At 40.9% G+C, this 15,068-nt stretch overlaps 1 protein-coding gene and 2 non-coding genes across 3 annotated transcripts; all 3 read left to right on the forward strand.

Moving 5' to 3' along the window:
• Positions 1–1,136: 1,136 nt before the first annotated feature.
• On the forward strand, positions 1,137–7,225 carry rpl10 (ribosomal protein L10). Its single transcript, XM_033630163.2, has 6 exons — positions 1,137–1,280; positions 2,427–2,485; positions 3,016–3,123; positions 5,405–5,543; positions 5,641–5,803; positions 7,013–7,225. The coding sequence occupies exons 1-6, from the start codon at positions 1,258–1,260 to the stop codon at positions 7,166–7,168; spliced, it is 648 nt and encodes a 215-aa protein (XP_033486054.1). The 5' UTR covers positions 1,137–1,257; the 3' UTR covers positions 7,169–7,225.
• On the forward strand, positions 2,692–2,824 carry LOC117259000 (small nucleolar RNA SNORA70). Its single transcript, XR_004501802.1, has one exon. It is a non-coding gene; the product is annotated as a small nucleolar RNA SNORA70 (small nucleolar RNA).
• Positions 6,751–6,883, forward strand: LOC117258999 (small nucleolar RNA SNORA70). The gene has a single exon (XR_004501801.1). It is a non-coding gene; the product is annotated as a small nucleolar RNA SNORA70 (small nucleolar RNA).
• Positions 7,226–15,068: the final 7,843 nt, after the last annotated feature.

Genomic DNA, 15,068 nt, shown 5'->3' on the forward strand with positions numbered 1-15,068 from the left:
AATACTTAAGTAGCCTACTGTAGGTGTACCTCAAAACTGGAGCTACTTAGATTGAGTACCCTACATGTTCTGAGTTGTTTTCCATCTCTGGAAACTTGGAATTGAAAAAAAGCCATTATTAATTCTATTAATTAGCCAACACCTGCTTTTCTATTTTACCATTAAAAGGTGATAGAGCAAGGGACAGTTCTACATTTTCTGGTGTGCAAAGGCTTTGTAAAGGCCATCTACACTTACATTACACAGACATTTTGACATTTTATATCTGGATGATAATGTTTTATGGTAATATTAGAGTTGGGCCTAAACTGCTTTAATAAACATCAGGAAACAAACTGCAATTTATTCCTTATCAAAACAAGGAATCAAATGTTAGGTTAACATTTTGTAGTGTAAAGCAAATGAGGGAGGATAAGTTTAAGGTGGAGGCAACAGTGTTGGGAGGGTTACTTTTGAAATGTACTAGGTTACAGATTACCCTATAAGCTACCCTGTTAAAAATTGATATGCAATGTAGCAATTTTAATTACTTCATCAAAGTAATGTAACATTATACATGTGATTACTTTTCGATTACGTTTCTAACAAATGTTTTATAATGGCAGTAATGTCTGGAAATAGGCCATGACAAGAGCAGGCATCCCTGCACAACAAAAAGATGCAAAGCAACAGAGTGAATGTTATAGGCCTACTTTACTTTTTGAACCCTTTTGTAATCACCAACATTTTGATTAGTAACTGTTAATTTATTACACAATTTCTCAGTAACTGTAACTTCTTATAATTATATCAATTTTCTAATTTAATCACTGTAACTAGCTACATGTAACTAGTCACTCCCCAACTCTGATGTAACGTGGGTGTAAGGCAGATGTCGACCTGCCGTCCCGCTAACTGTATAAAAACTACATTTCCCAGCATTCAGTTGGAGTTTGTCCACTGGCATTAAACAAATTTTCACAACAATATATTTGAATTTATCCGTCATATTAACGCTTTTAATTACTGTAAATACATACTGAAGCAAAAATAGTGTGTTAACGAAATAAAAATATATTTTCCCACAGGCAGCCCTGTACCATATGACCAAGCGGAAGTCGCCTCTTCTTCCTTTCCTCCATTAGGTGAGTACGTGGTGGGAGCGTGTCTTATTCGGCTCTCCGTAAAATAGACAGTTTTAAAGTTGTTTTACAGAAATACTGACCCCGAATTTATACAAATAATACATTTTTATTGGTTAATTTACAGATCGCAACCATGGGCCGCCGACCTGCCCGGTGGTAAGTTCTGTTTTATGTCATTTCAGAACAGGGCCGGTTTGGTCACACTCAGAGGAAAATGGCAGCGGCTCCGGCTCGCACCATGTGCACTGCACTGCACTGACATACAGACAAGCCTTGTCGACAAACCTAGTCTGTGTCTTTTTATGGTATTTGAAAACACATGTATGCCACACGGTACTAACCGTAGTTAATGCCCGCCTTTAGCCACATTTTTGTAATGATTTTTTTTCACTAATAGAAAACGCCAAAGTTAGCTTGTTGAAAGTGACTTGAGCTAACGTCAGCTAGCATGAAGCTAGCGCTAGCGCACTAATGCTGATCCCTGACATAGCCACTTTAAATGTTTTCATGTAAATTCCCGTTACACATCACATATGTAGTAGCAAAGCTCTTAATGACAGTCTTGGTTTGGTTTTCAATGAAGTTATTGGAGTAAGATGACAATGTGAATGTAGTTGACTGCTACAAGCCTGGTATCAGTCACCTTAGGCATCTGAAATATTAATAGAATTGTAATAATAGAGATTCTATGAAATCCCTTTTCGATTTCTGTTGGTTTAGGAGGCCATTCTGAAAAACAATGCATTCACCATTTCTTTCACATTGAAGAAAAAATGTACAGCTTCTGTGGGGTTGTGATGTCGACTTGTAATTGAGGCCCTTTAGTATCTTGAAATAGATTTATCATCTAGTGCATCAGTTATGTCTTTCTCATTAGCAAATCCCATGAGAATGTCAAAACCAACAATTCATGTGTCATACTCACTATTGTAGTGTCTATCCATAGGTCTTATTCCTCTGCACTATTGCAGTCGATTGTTTACCAAAAACTTGACTTAAAAATGCAGCCTCACTGTTGCACTGTTACATATTCCTTCATTACCATCAACACACAATGTAGTTTATATTGACTCAATTTCACACTCATGTCCTGCTGCTGTAAATACTGACAATAAAACCAATTGTGTTATTCCACAGCTGAAAATAGTCTCTCACAAATGTACTACTTTTTTCTGTAGTGAGTAATGTTAGCTAAAACCTATACTGAAACTGCAACAACTTTGTTAAATAAATCATATTAAAGCAACAGCAGAAGTCAAACATTGTATGGGTTGATGGTTACATTTAACACTGTCTCCACAGCTACCGTTACTGCAAGAACAAGCCCTACCCCAAGTCCCGCTTCTGCAGGGGTGTGCCTGGTAAGCTGCCTCCATCATTTACTCAACAGTGTTGTTAAAATGTAGGAAGTCAGGAACAAAAGTGTGCAACTGCCTTTTAAGCATTGCAGTTACTAAAGTAGTAGTATGTTTGAAAATACCTTTCTGTTTAAAATTGCAGCTTCCTGCTGCAGTGCCTTTTTGACTTCAAACTAAGTGCTTGTTACAGAAGTGTTCTGTGGATAACCCTGCAGCTTATTAAGCCGACCAGCTCCGCTACAGTGTGATTCTGGTGTGCAAAGGCTGCAGACAGTGACTCTTTGGTTGTGTATGTTCTCAGCTGGGAAGTGCTGAGTGCTTTAAGGGACCACTGAGACAAAATGATAGTGATGTCCTTAGGCTAGTGTTAAATGATAATCCACTGCCTCTCCCTTTGTGTGATGTTAGTTAAACTGCTATGTATGTCTCGAATGACTAGATGTTGCAGTCAATATGAGAGTTAATCGGAAACTCCAGTGTGTCTGTGGTCAGACAGTTTAAAAGCTGTCACTCATAGTTTTTTCTTTGTGTAGATCCCAAGATCAGGATCTTTGACCTCGGCAGGAAGAAGGCCAAGGTAGATGAGTTCCCACTATGCGGCCACATGGTCTCTGATGAGTATGAGCAGCTGTCTTCTGAAGGTGAGGAGTCAAGAAGCCACAACTAAACACACAGATGTATATGTGAATTAGAACCTTTTTATAAGGTTTATTTTCTGTTGAGAAACATAGAAATTAGGACACTGTTCATCTTACATTAAACAGAGCCTTCTTCCACTCCTGTGCTGCAGCAAGTAACCATTGATTTCTTAAGAAAAAAGTAATAAGAATGAGAATTGGTCTCAATGTGAGAAACTAAATTCTTATTTTCCCTTCTAAGGTCTCAAGGGGTGCAGGTAGAAAGGATTTCTTCTTTGTGTTTGTCTGCAGACTGTAAATGCAAAGTATAGGTGGGCATGTATGTTTGCAAGTTAAACAAAAGTCTGTGTGGATAGTAGGGATGTAACGATACCAGAAACTCACAATATGATATTATCACGATAAAGAGTCCATGATACGATATATCACGATATTTATACAAGGGGGAAAAAAGAGACATTATTGTTAAAAATAGCTATTTTATTCAAAAATAGTGCATGTACACTGTACAGCATGTTATTTTTAACTTGGAAGCGTATCATAAATCAACACACAGCTGAACATGTGCTTTCATTTCCCCCCCATTACTGCTACGCAGGCAGACATTAAAGTGCCATAACAAAGTCATGTCAATTAAAACTATAGTAACAGAATATGAAGATGGAATCATTCAGTATTTTTAACCTACTCTGAACAAAAGTAGTGTAGTATTATTACTAGAAAGTCATCTGAATGACATCAAATTATGAGGATAGAGTAGTCTTAATATTCATCAAATATACAGAACTTAGAACAATCAGACCCTGCAACAACAACAAAATTAACAAATTAGGAATATTGTAAACTCAATAACACACAATCCCTCACTCACACAGAGAGAGAGAGAGACCGAGAATTCGTTTTATCGTTACATGCCTAGTGGATAGATCTGTAGATGCTTGGAGGTAAATGAGTGAATGAAGAAAATAACGCCTAAGATGTCACTCTTTTATGCTTGCAATACTACTGTATGAAAATCTCTAGATAGTGCTTTTGATTCCACCAGATGGTACTTATGGTAGAAGCAAGTAGTATACCAAGAAAAAAAATGAAACAATCAACAAAACATGCATGTCAACAATACCAGGCAGGCAACACACTCTGAAACGCCCCTGGTGTGGTTTAACTGTACAGAGGACCGAGCAAAACTGTGTCACGCTCGTATCACGGCACCAGTTGGAAACCAGGGGTCAGAAATAACATTGATGATAAATAAAAAATAACACTCGAATATATTTTACTAAACAAATGTACTTTAATATTGAGGTCATTGGTGAAAATTCTTATGGCTGAGTCCATTTCTGTTACGTAGTCTAAACTGTTCTCACCTTGAGCTGGTCTAATGTTCCATCTGAAAATGGAATTACCTTTTTGTGTTTAAGAGTTGAAGCTTAATAGGCTCATTTTTGTTTTTGAACTCAGACCCATAGGTGTAGCTCTGTATTCGGGAATCACAATGTGAGCTGGAACAATAGTGGAGGGTCCTGTTTATTATTATTGTTGATGAAGACAAAAAAAACATTATCTCAAAATGATTTTGTGTATTCCTTAAAGGTTCAAAGTCTTCTTAAGCTTGAAAAGTTTTTGTCACATACAGCAGACATCTCCTCACGATCCGCTAGCTACATGTCCTCTGAATGTGCTGTGAAAAAGTCCAGTCTCTGTAGGCAGCCCAGGCTCCGCAAATGGCAACAAAAACATTTGGGTCCAGGCTGCACCAACCAGCCAGTGCGAGACCAGCGAAAGCAAGCACACACGCGTGAACATGGTGCCCATATCTCACGGTGCTTTCACGTGTGCACAAGCGCGCACATGTGAAAGCAAAAACTTTTCAAGCTTAAGAAGACTTAGAGAGCCTTTAATAGTTTTTGTGCTGCGATAACCAGTTTATACATTTCATTTAGGCTGCCATGTAGCGTGCACTCAGTATTTTCTTTGGTTACTACAGGCCTAGAAAAATGGCATACTGAATCACAATCACAGTATTAGTCCAAAACAAATGTAATTGGATTTTCTCCCTATCAGCCCTACTTTAATGGTATATCCAGTTGCAGTGTCCTGCCTCCTCCTGTGATTACTCCCCACCTTCAAAACCTGCAGAGGAGGTGCACAAATAGAAAAACTAATCATTTAATGCTGGAATTGTCTTTATTAAATGTTCTTAGTGCAAGCTGAAGCTGGGGCACTAATGTCAGTTCGATTTCCCCACCCTCCTTTTTTCCCTTTCCTCTCCACCCCTGTGTAGCTCTGGAGGCTGCCCGTATCTGCGCTAACAAGTACATGGTGAAGACCTGCGGTAAAGATGGTTTCCACATTCGCATGCGTCTGCATCCCTTCCACGTCATCCGTATCAACAAAATGTTATCCTGCGCTGGAGCTGATAGGTGAGCATCTGTTGCCTTTGTGTAAAGCATTGCTGTAGGTTCTGATGGAGTGAGATGGAGAGGCTAAAATATCTGCTTGTCTCCTTCTGGTTGTCAGGCTCCAGACTGGAATGCGAGGTGCTTTTGGTAAACCCCAGGGCACTGTGGCCCGTGTGCACATTGGTCAGGTGATCATGTCCGTGCGTACCAAAGCCCAGAACAAGGAGCACGTGGTGGAGGCTCTGCGCAGAGCCAAGTTCAAGTTCCCCGGACGCCAGAAGGTAAACAAGCATGTCACCTGCCTCACCACTGAAACCTGCCAAGGGAAAATATCAGCCGAGTCGACATGCATTTGGTGATGTGCTAGTCTGATCTGATTGGTATCGGGCCGATTATGTTTTGTACTCACCAGGATTGGCTATGTAGAGCTCAGTCCGATCCTTGGTTTTATGAGGGCTATCACAGGTGTTTTTACTCGCAGAGCTTTCATGCACAGCAATGCAGTGTACAGCCGTCATCAACTTTCCATCTTTTCTATTCTCCACAATGCTGAGCATTGTGTGTGTGTGTGTGTAAGAGCAGGGACTCCATCTGGCCCACCGCAGAACACCACACCATAAATGAAAGCAAAACACGGTATAAGACTTCATATACCTGAAGTTATGAGCGCTCAATTCATTTCAGCTCAGTGTGAGAAGTCTCTTGCATTTTGGTGTCACCTGTGGCACATGCTGTTTCACCACCCTGCATGGAGGAGAGACACAGAGCAGTGGAGCGACAAAGACAACCTCACTCACCCCGCCACTGCAAGCACAACAAAAGCAAAAGTCAATAAGAGAAATTTATTGATGTAATCTGTGCAAAAGATGTACAGACCACTGACCCTAACCCTAACCATACAGTTAATTCAGATAACCCAGGTAAAGGCTCTACTGAAGCAGCAAACACTGGAGAATACTCAGTTGAAGCTCAGAACTCAGCTTGGATGCAGGGACTTTTTCTTAATGCATTGGAGAGCTTTTCACTTCTCAAGCATTTATATTGGATTGCTTTTAGTAACTTGAATGTACTTGAAGTGTGTACTGTGCTGTATGGTCTAGGAAATGCAAGTATCGGATCTTGGTCTGACAGATACTTAATGTTAAATGACCATGATTGAGATCAGGGAAGAAAAAAAAATTGACTGGGACATCCCTACATGCATTCCTTGTGCTATCACAACCTAGCTCTGCAGCTTATTAAGCCGACTGGTCTCGCTGTAGTGTGATTCTGGTGTGCAAAGGCTGCAGACAGTGACTCTTTGGTTGTGTATGTCCTCAGCTGGGCAGTGCTGAGTGCTTTAAGGGACCACTGAGACAAAATGTTATTCAGACTTTTACTCTAACTGCAAATGGATTTAACTTGTTTTTTTGTAACACTTAATCATGCTTTTTGGCCTGTAATTGTACTTGTTAGTCTAAACTGACTTCTGTCGTCGTACTCACCTTCAGATCCATATTTCCAAGAAGTATGGCTTCACCAAGTTCAACGCCTGCGACTTTGATGACATGATGGCTGAGAAGCGCCTGATTCCAGATGGCTGTGGGGTAAAATATATCCCCAGCAGAGGCCCTCTGACCCGCTGGAAGGCCCTGCACGCCAACTAGAGCTACTGCAGGATTTCCCTGATCAGACAACCAATAAAAGTGGGTTTGATTACAAAATGGACTGTGGTGATGGTTTTGATTTATATCACGATTCCTACATTAGGCAGCTATATCCACAATTTGGAAGAAGAATCGAGTCACACTACATTATATTTATGTAGCCCAATAAGGCAAAACCCAAATGTGCTCTAAGGGGCTTTACAGTATGTACCATATGCGACCTCCTAGGTCCTCAGACCTTCATTTAAATAGGGGGTATTTATGTGAAGGGATGCCTTGGAGCTGAGCAAGTGGTATGAATTTTTTGTCATACTTCTGGTGGTAGAGTACACTTAGGGGGTTCATCCCAAATCAATTCATTTACATTAATCCTGATGTACGTGAAGCAAAGGGGAACATCACCTAAATTAAGAATTCCAATGTGTTATTTTCATGGCCTCGGAAAGTTTAAACAGTATTTATGAACATGAGCTACTCTCAAAGCCAGAAACCTGGGGCCGTATTCACAAAGCTTCCTAGTGCAGAAAGTTGCTCCTACTGACTAAATTCTAAGGAAATTTGTAGAATTGTGATGCTTTCTTAGAATTCCCCCTTAAAGTCAAGACTAGGTCCTTGTAGAGAAAGTTATTCACAGAGCATCTTGGACCATAAAAGAGCTCATAAGGTGAAAAACTTAGGAGTAGAGAGGAGGACTTTTAAGAAGCTTAAGAGTTTCTTAAGGAGAAAATGGCAGAAACAAAGATCAGAGAAATATTCTCCCAATGCTGGTTGACAGAAAATAAAATGAGATTTGATCGTGCAGGGATTATGTGTGGTTGATGTCATTAGGGATACACACACATATCCCACCCAACGCTATAACGGCAGAAATAAAATTGTCACAACACTAAGATATTTGGAAAAGTGGAAAAATGCACCAGTGCAGCAGTGATGACTTGGGTCTGTGTCAACCTTCCATCGGCAGAGTGATCACACTGACAATGATACTTTCACAGTCAGCAGTTCATTTCATTTCCACTGGGTGTCCACGCCTTACATGCTCACAGAAGGGCGTGTATGACAACCGATCACATCTGTTAAAAGAATGCATCATACCTAGCAACAGGATCAACCTCACCCCCTCACTAAGATAAAAGTTTGTCCCTGCCTTCCTCAGAACTTTCCTGAGTGACTTCTAAGATAGGACTCCCCACTAAGTGTTACAGCTGAGTTAGGAGCTCTCAGAGTATTCTCAGAATGTTTGTGAATGCAGCCCCAGAGAAGTAAGTCTCAAACTTGGGATGTCAAGTACGGAGTTTTATTTATGGAGGTGCTCCACAGACAATGAATGCGAGACTTGCATATTTTTGGACTGTCTTAGACCAGGGGCCAGTGACCTTTTCCATCGAGCCATTTTTGGACAAAAAAATATCTGTTTGGAGCTGCAAAACATTTGAGTCTTTTGACAGTGACAGCCTATTAAGTCTAAAATAGCACATTGACATTAATAATAGGCCTAAATAAGCATTGATTAATGTTTTACCAAAATGTAGCCATTGTCTGCAATGTGCAGTTTATGATTATTTGACACTTACACTTCACTGTTGGAGAGAAAGTTAATAAAGACACTTGTGGCTCCAGAGCCACAGATTGCCTTCCTCTGTCTCAGACCATAGGAGGAATAATGTATGAATTTTAAAAATGGGCGAAGTTCCCCTTTAACTATCAAACATCACAGATAGGACTTGGTTTTGCATGGAGGATAAATTCTCAGACTACTTTTAACTATGCAATATATAAAAGATCTAAACCTGTGTAGAGATGAGATCATAGAATTTAAAAGCTATAGTTCTTGTGTATTAGCAAGTAATAGATGCTGAAAGATGACAAATAGTTGTACTTGTTTCTCAGAAGGTAATTAACCCCTCAGACTTAATGCAGTACACTTTTACCACATTGATTCACATTGGTTTATTTTAGTCATTTTTCTAGTGATCAACAACAAAAAATCTGTAAAATTTTTACCTTAAAAACAAATGGATTTAAAGCGAATGCAAACTTAACAATTGTAGATTCACTTTTTCTTTTACTTTTGACGTGCCCAAGTTCTAACTGGTGCAGCCAGTTTAGTAGTTACAACCAGGGTCACCTGTGTGAAACTATGTGATCTTGATTGAATCCATGGAAAACAATAGCCTCAGGTGTTTTTTAGTTTTAATACTTATTAAACACTCATAAGCACAGCTTATGCATACTGTACACTAAAAGACTTTGAAAAGTCTTTAAAAGACTAAAGCCTGACACCTTCTCACATCTAAAGACACTGGGTCTCATTCATGAAACATGAGCAGAGCGAATTTGTGTGTGAAGTGTTGGCAGAAGGAAATTTATGTGTATTTCGACGTTCATCAAAATGTTAGCTCCGATCTTTTTGTAGGTTCTAACAACAAATATACCCCTGCTTCTGACTGCTGGTAGTGCTTGTGTAAATAAGATATTGTATATAAATGTTGCTTGTCATTAGAAATTACAATTTTATTTCGTATTCTGCTCTGCTGTGTTCATAATACACAGATGCCTTTGAAACAAGTAAGTTAAACATGACGAGATGTAACAAAAAAAAAGTAACACATTTAGTTAAATTAGTTGGCATTTAACAGATGAAACCTTCCGATTAAGGTTCTTGAAAATGTGAATGAGTTATTTAAATCAATTTAATACAAAACTGGTAAACGCTGTTCTCTGAATAAATAAAATAACAAACCAACACGCTCCTCTGCCCTCTTTACACACTGCAGCACCAAACTGCATGTCATTTTTGTTTGCGACGTGGGAGACGTAAACATTAATTCAGATTAAGTTTTGATTTAATAAGACTCATGGACGTGGGAAAGCAATTCGACGCCAGTCTCCGCTCACACTGGGCAGTTGGTGAATCTGAATCAGACTGACGGAGGTCTCTCTGATGATGCAAGTAATGAGCTCGTCTGCAGCAGAGAGCTGTGACTGAGAGGAGCCTCCTGTAGCTGTTGTGTTGCTATGTTTTTTGCATCTAGTTTCATGTCGAATCATTTTCGTTTAATTTTTTGGATGGTTCTTTCAACAGAGGATGCCCTAGAAGAATTTATTGGATGTAACGTTTCGGGCTCCTGCCCTTCATCGTCAGACATGAATGTCAGACATGTCTGATGAAGGGCAGGAGCCCAAAACGTTAAATCCAATAAATTCTTCAAGGAGCAGCTTCTAGTATGCGGACTTTATCTTTTATTACATTCTTACCTTTTGGTCCAGCACTCAGGCATTAAGTTTTTTGGGATGTGCGTGCTATCTTTACTTGTCTTTCAACAGAGGACACAGAGTTAACAGCACCTCTGTCTTCCCTTTAGGCCTTTTATTTACCTGTCCCTGTCACACCACCACTAACAGAAGAAAATAAAATGTTTTTCTCAACCTCACGTCACCTAAAATAACTTCAGTCTCAGCGTCGGACAAGTTTTTCTTTTTCTCTCTTTATTTCTTTTTTTGCTCTATGTTCACAGGTCGACAGGTACACCTATCCATAGTAATTATCACCTCCTTATATGTTGGTCACTGGCTATTCATGGGTGGGATGTATGCTCATTGCTGACAAGCGGGTGCATGCTGTCAATTTATGACTGATTGGCATTCATGAACATACACATGTGCCTACGATCAAAGTTTTCCGTGGTGTTCATGAATCCGGTGAAAGTTTTTAGTACCGAGGTATTTTATGTGCAAAATTATTCACAGATTTACTAACACTTAATGAATGAGACCCAATGTTTTTAGTAAACACTTTAAGAGATTACAAAGACTGGAGATATTGCAGGGCCACTATTTGCAAGACTACAACTAGATTTTGTTAAGATTGTTTCCCATTCTGCACCTGGTGAAAAATATACCAAGGTCCCTTTAAGAAATATGACGTATTGACAATTCCTTATGTGCACCCAAAAACACATAACTTTAAAAACAGTTAAAAAAAATGGATCCAGTTAAGCTAACTAAAATCCTGAGAGCAGAGGTAGGAGAGGTGAAGTATGCAAGAGCGGAGGGAGATAGGAACCTACTGGTGGGGTGTGGGGATCAAGTGCAGCTAGAGAAAGCAAAGAAAATGAAAGCAGTGGGAAAAGCCAAAGTGGCCAGAGTAGTAGGAGTGGGAAAACAGAATAGTGGGTGCAAGGGGGTAATCACTGGAGTACCACTTAGTGTGAGCATGAAACAACTAGACCACCTGAAGATGAGGAACAGTGCAGTAGAAAGTGCTAAAAGAATCAAACAAGGGGACTGGAGAAAGAAGAGTCTGAGACTGTGCTAGTGGAGTTTAAAGGGAGGGTGCCCCCTACTGAGCTGTACTTTGGATTTATTAGGTACAGGGTGAGAGAATATGTGCCAAAACCCATGAGATGCTTAAACTGCCAAGAGTTTGGACATGTAGCTAAGGTGTGTAAGAAGAGGGTGAGGTGTGTGAGATGTGGAGGGGGAGACCAGTATGGAGAGTGTGAAGAGGGAGTGAGGGTGAAGTGCTGCAATTGTGGTGGAAACCATAGTGCAGCTTACTGGGGGTGTGAAGTTATGAGAAGGGAGGCAGAGGTGTAGCAGATAAAAAGGAAGGAAAGAGTCTCATATGCTACTGCAGTTAAGATAACAGAACAGGAGAAGCAGGGGAAGGAGGCAGGATACAACAAAGAGCAACTGGCAGTGAAAGAAAAGCTAGAGAATGAAAAAGAGTGGACAGAGCAGAAGAGATTGGTGATATTCATAATGGGAGTGGTAAATGCTACAGCGGATATCCTGTCAAAGACCAAAAGGATTCAGGTGTAAGTGAAAGCTGCAGAGCACCTCCTAGGTATGAAAGGATTGAAATGGGAGGAAGTAAAGGATGAACTTGAACCCAGTGGACAGGCAAGTAGTAGTAGTAGTAACCAGCCAAGTAGCAGTCAAGAGTCAAGATGAGTGGGTGGGTAATACTAATAATAATGATATTCCTTCAGTGGAGTGTGAGGAGCCTGATTGCAAACAGACAGGACTTTAAGCAGTTTATAGACAGTAGAGAAGAGAAACCAGACATCATGTGTATTCAGGAATTTCAGCTGAAGCCTAACCTTGATTTTGTTATTTATGGATATGTGTCAGTAAGAAGAAATAGGAAGGTGTGGGTGGAGGTTGTGTAACTTTTGTAAAACAGGGAATCCCCTATAGAGTGGTGGGTGTAGGACAGGAGCAGGAATATGTGACAATAGAAGTGTGGGGTGAGAATAAGAAGTTTGCAGCCATAAACTATTCTAATCTGTGTAAAAGGTTGGAGTTAAATAAGCTTGAGAAAGTAGAAGGGCAGGATAGGAATAATGTGATACGGTGTGGGGATTTTAATGCAAGAATGTGAAGAATAGGAATAAAGCGTTCAGATTAGTTAAAAGAATACATAGTTTACTGGCAGTGTTGCAGTATAGGCAAGCCCAGGCAGTGGTGAGGAGAACAATAAGGCAGACGAAAAGGACATACTGGAGGAAATACTGTGATTCTATTTGCAACACCCCTCAGGTAGGAGAGGTTTGGGGAATGATAAGGAAGATGGGTGGAGACAAGAGGGAATGGAGCTATCCAGTGTTGAGTGATGGTGAGGGGGTTGCAGTAACCAATAAGGAAAAAGTTGAGTTAATGGTCAAAACTTTTGTAAGTGTGCATAGTTCAAACAATCTGTCTGAAGAGGGGAGAAGAGGCAGAGAGGACACTAAGGCAGAAAACCTGGAGGCACTGCAGAGGAAGGAAAGCGTTGAAGATGAGCAAAATGTCCCATTCAGCATGGGGGAGCTAAACAGGGCCTTGGCCAAAACAGGAAAGACTGCACCAGGGAAAGATGGAATTTGTTACATCATGTTAAAACATCTAAGTGAGGAGGGCTTATGGAAACTACTGTGTATGTTTAATGAGGTATGGGAGGAGGCAAAGATTCCAGAGAGCTGGAAGGAAGCAATAATTATCCGGATAAGGAAGCCAGGGAAGGATGATAGCAAACCAGCAAACTATAGGCCTATTGCGCTGACATCAAATGTCTGCAAACTGATGGAGAGGATGGTCAATGAGAGACTTACGTATTACCTAGAAAAAAGAGGTATGGTGGCTCCTTATCAGAGTGGGATTAGGAGGGGAAGGGGCACTATGGACCCAGTTCTTTGCCTGGAGGATGATGTCAGGAAAGCCCAGGTAAATAAAGAGACAGTGGCAGCAGTGTTCTTCGATGTAGAGAAGGCATATGACATGATGTGGAGAGAGGGCCTTATGATTAAGCTGCACAAGCTGGGAGTAGGAGGGAGAATGTTTAACTGGCTCATGGACTTTTTGAGGGGAAGATCCATACAGGTTAAAGTGGGATCTGAGATGTCTAGCCAGCATAGGGTAGAGAATGGGACACCCCAGGGGAGTGTGGTCAGCCCTACTCTGTTTTCTGCAATAATAAACGATATTTTTGTGACTGTAGCAGGGGACATGGGAAGATCTTTGTTTGCAGATGATGGAGCTCTATGGAAAAGAGGGCAGAATGAATGGGGGTTGAAGTGGGGGTTTACATTCTCAGTTGAAAAGACAAAGTATATATTATTCACAAAGAAAAGAACCAGGGCAGAGTATGTGGTGAAGATGTATGGAAGTAACCTTGAGAGGGTGGAGAGTTTCCGTTTTCTAGGAGTGCACTTTGACGCAAGACTGACGTGGAGAGAGCATGTGAGGCAGGTGGAGGGGAAATGCAGGAAAGTGATAAATATCATGAGATGCCTAGCAGGGGTGGAGTGGGGAGTGGACGTTGTGTCACTGAGATATATATATGTGTAGCTCTAATAAGATCAAGAATAGACTATGGGAGCATGGTGTATGGATCAGCAGCAAAATCTGTGCTGGAGGGGCTGGACAGGATTCAAGCGTGGGCTCTGAGGGTGTGTTTAGGGGCAGTCAGAACATCTCCAGTAAGTGCTCTTCAAGTTGAAGCAGGGGAAATGCTATTTGAGCTACGCCGGAAACAGCTGGCAGTAAACTAATGGATAAACTTCAGGGGGCATGAAGAGAGTCATCCAACAAAAAAGATACTAGAGGCATGCTGGGAGAGAGAAAGGGCACAAAAACTAAGTTTTGGCTGGACAGGATATGCAACAGCAAGAGAGTTGGGCGTGTATGAAGATGAGTTTAGTCCAACTGTAGTATGGCCTGTGACACCTGTGTGGATGGTAGAGTGTATGGTGGTTGACCTGAAAATGCTTGAGCTCAAGAAGAGCAGGGAAAGAGTAGATTTGGTGAGTGAATTCCATGAGTATGGGGAGAGCAAGTACGGGGACTATGTGCAGGTCTATACAGATGGGTCGAAGGATCCAGACTCAGGACACACAGGGGCAGCAGTTGCAATACCGATTCACAGAGGGGAGATGTGCAGAAGAACAACTAACAATCTGAGTGTATTCTCTGTTGAAATGTACGCCATATTGATGGCTTTGGAGTGGGTAAGAGAGAGGACAGTAGACAAGGCTCTAATCTGCAGTGACTCAACATCAGTGCTTCATAGTCTTAGGGCAGGAACATCTAAGTGCAGACAAGATTTGTTAAATTAAGTATTAGCAACACATACAGCAGTGATGAAGCAAGGTAAATAGTGGTCATGTGGGTCCCTGCTCACATTGGCATCCTGGGAAATGAAAGGTCAGATACAATAGCCAAACAAGCCATAAGGAAACACAGATGTACAGATTAGACTGGAGGCTTTGATGTAATTGTATACTTACTCAAGGAACTTTTCTTACCTACCTGCAGCTGTCCTACTGCAGCAGCAGTGGGACCAGGAGATCAAAGGGAGACAATTATACATCCATCAGAATAAAGCTGGCAGTACAAGGAGAGGAGGAGGGGGAGGAGG

This window comes from Epinephelus lanceolatus, chromosome 8 (assembly GCF_041903045.1).
Source record: "Epinephelus lanceolatus isolate andai-2023 chromosome 8, ASM4190304v1, whole genome shotgun sequence".
NCBI classification, from domain to species: domain Eukaryota; kingdom Metazoa; phylum Chordata; class Actinopteri; order Perciformes; family Serranidae; genus Epinephelus; species Epinephelus lanceolatus.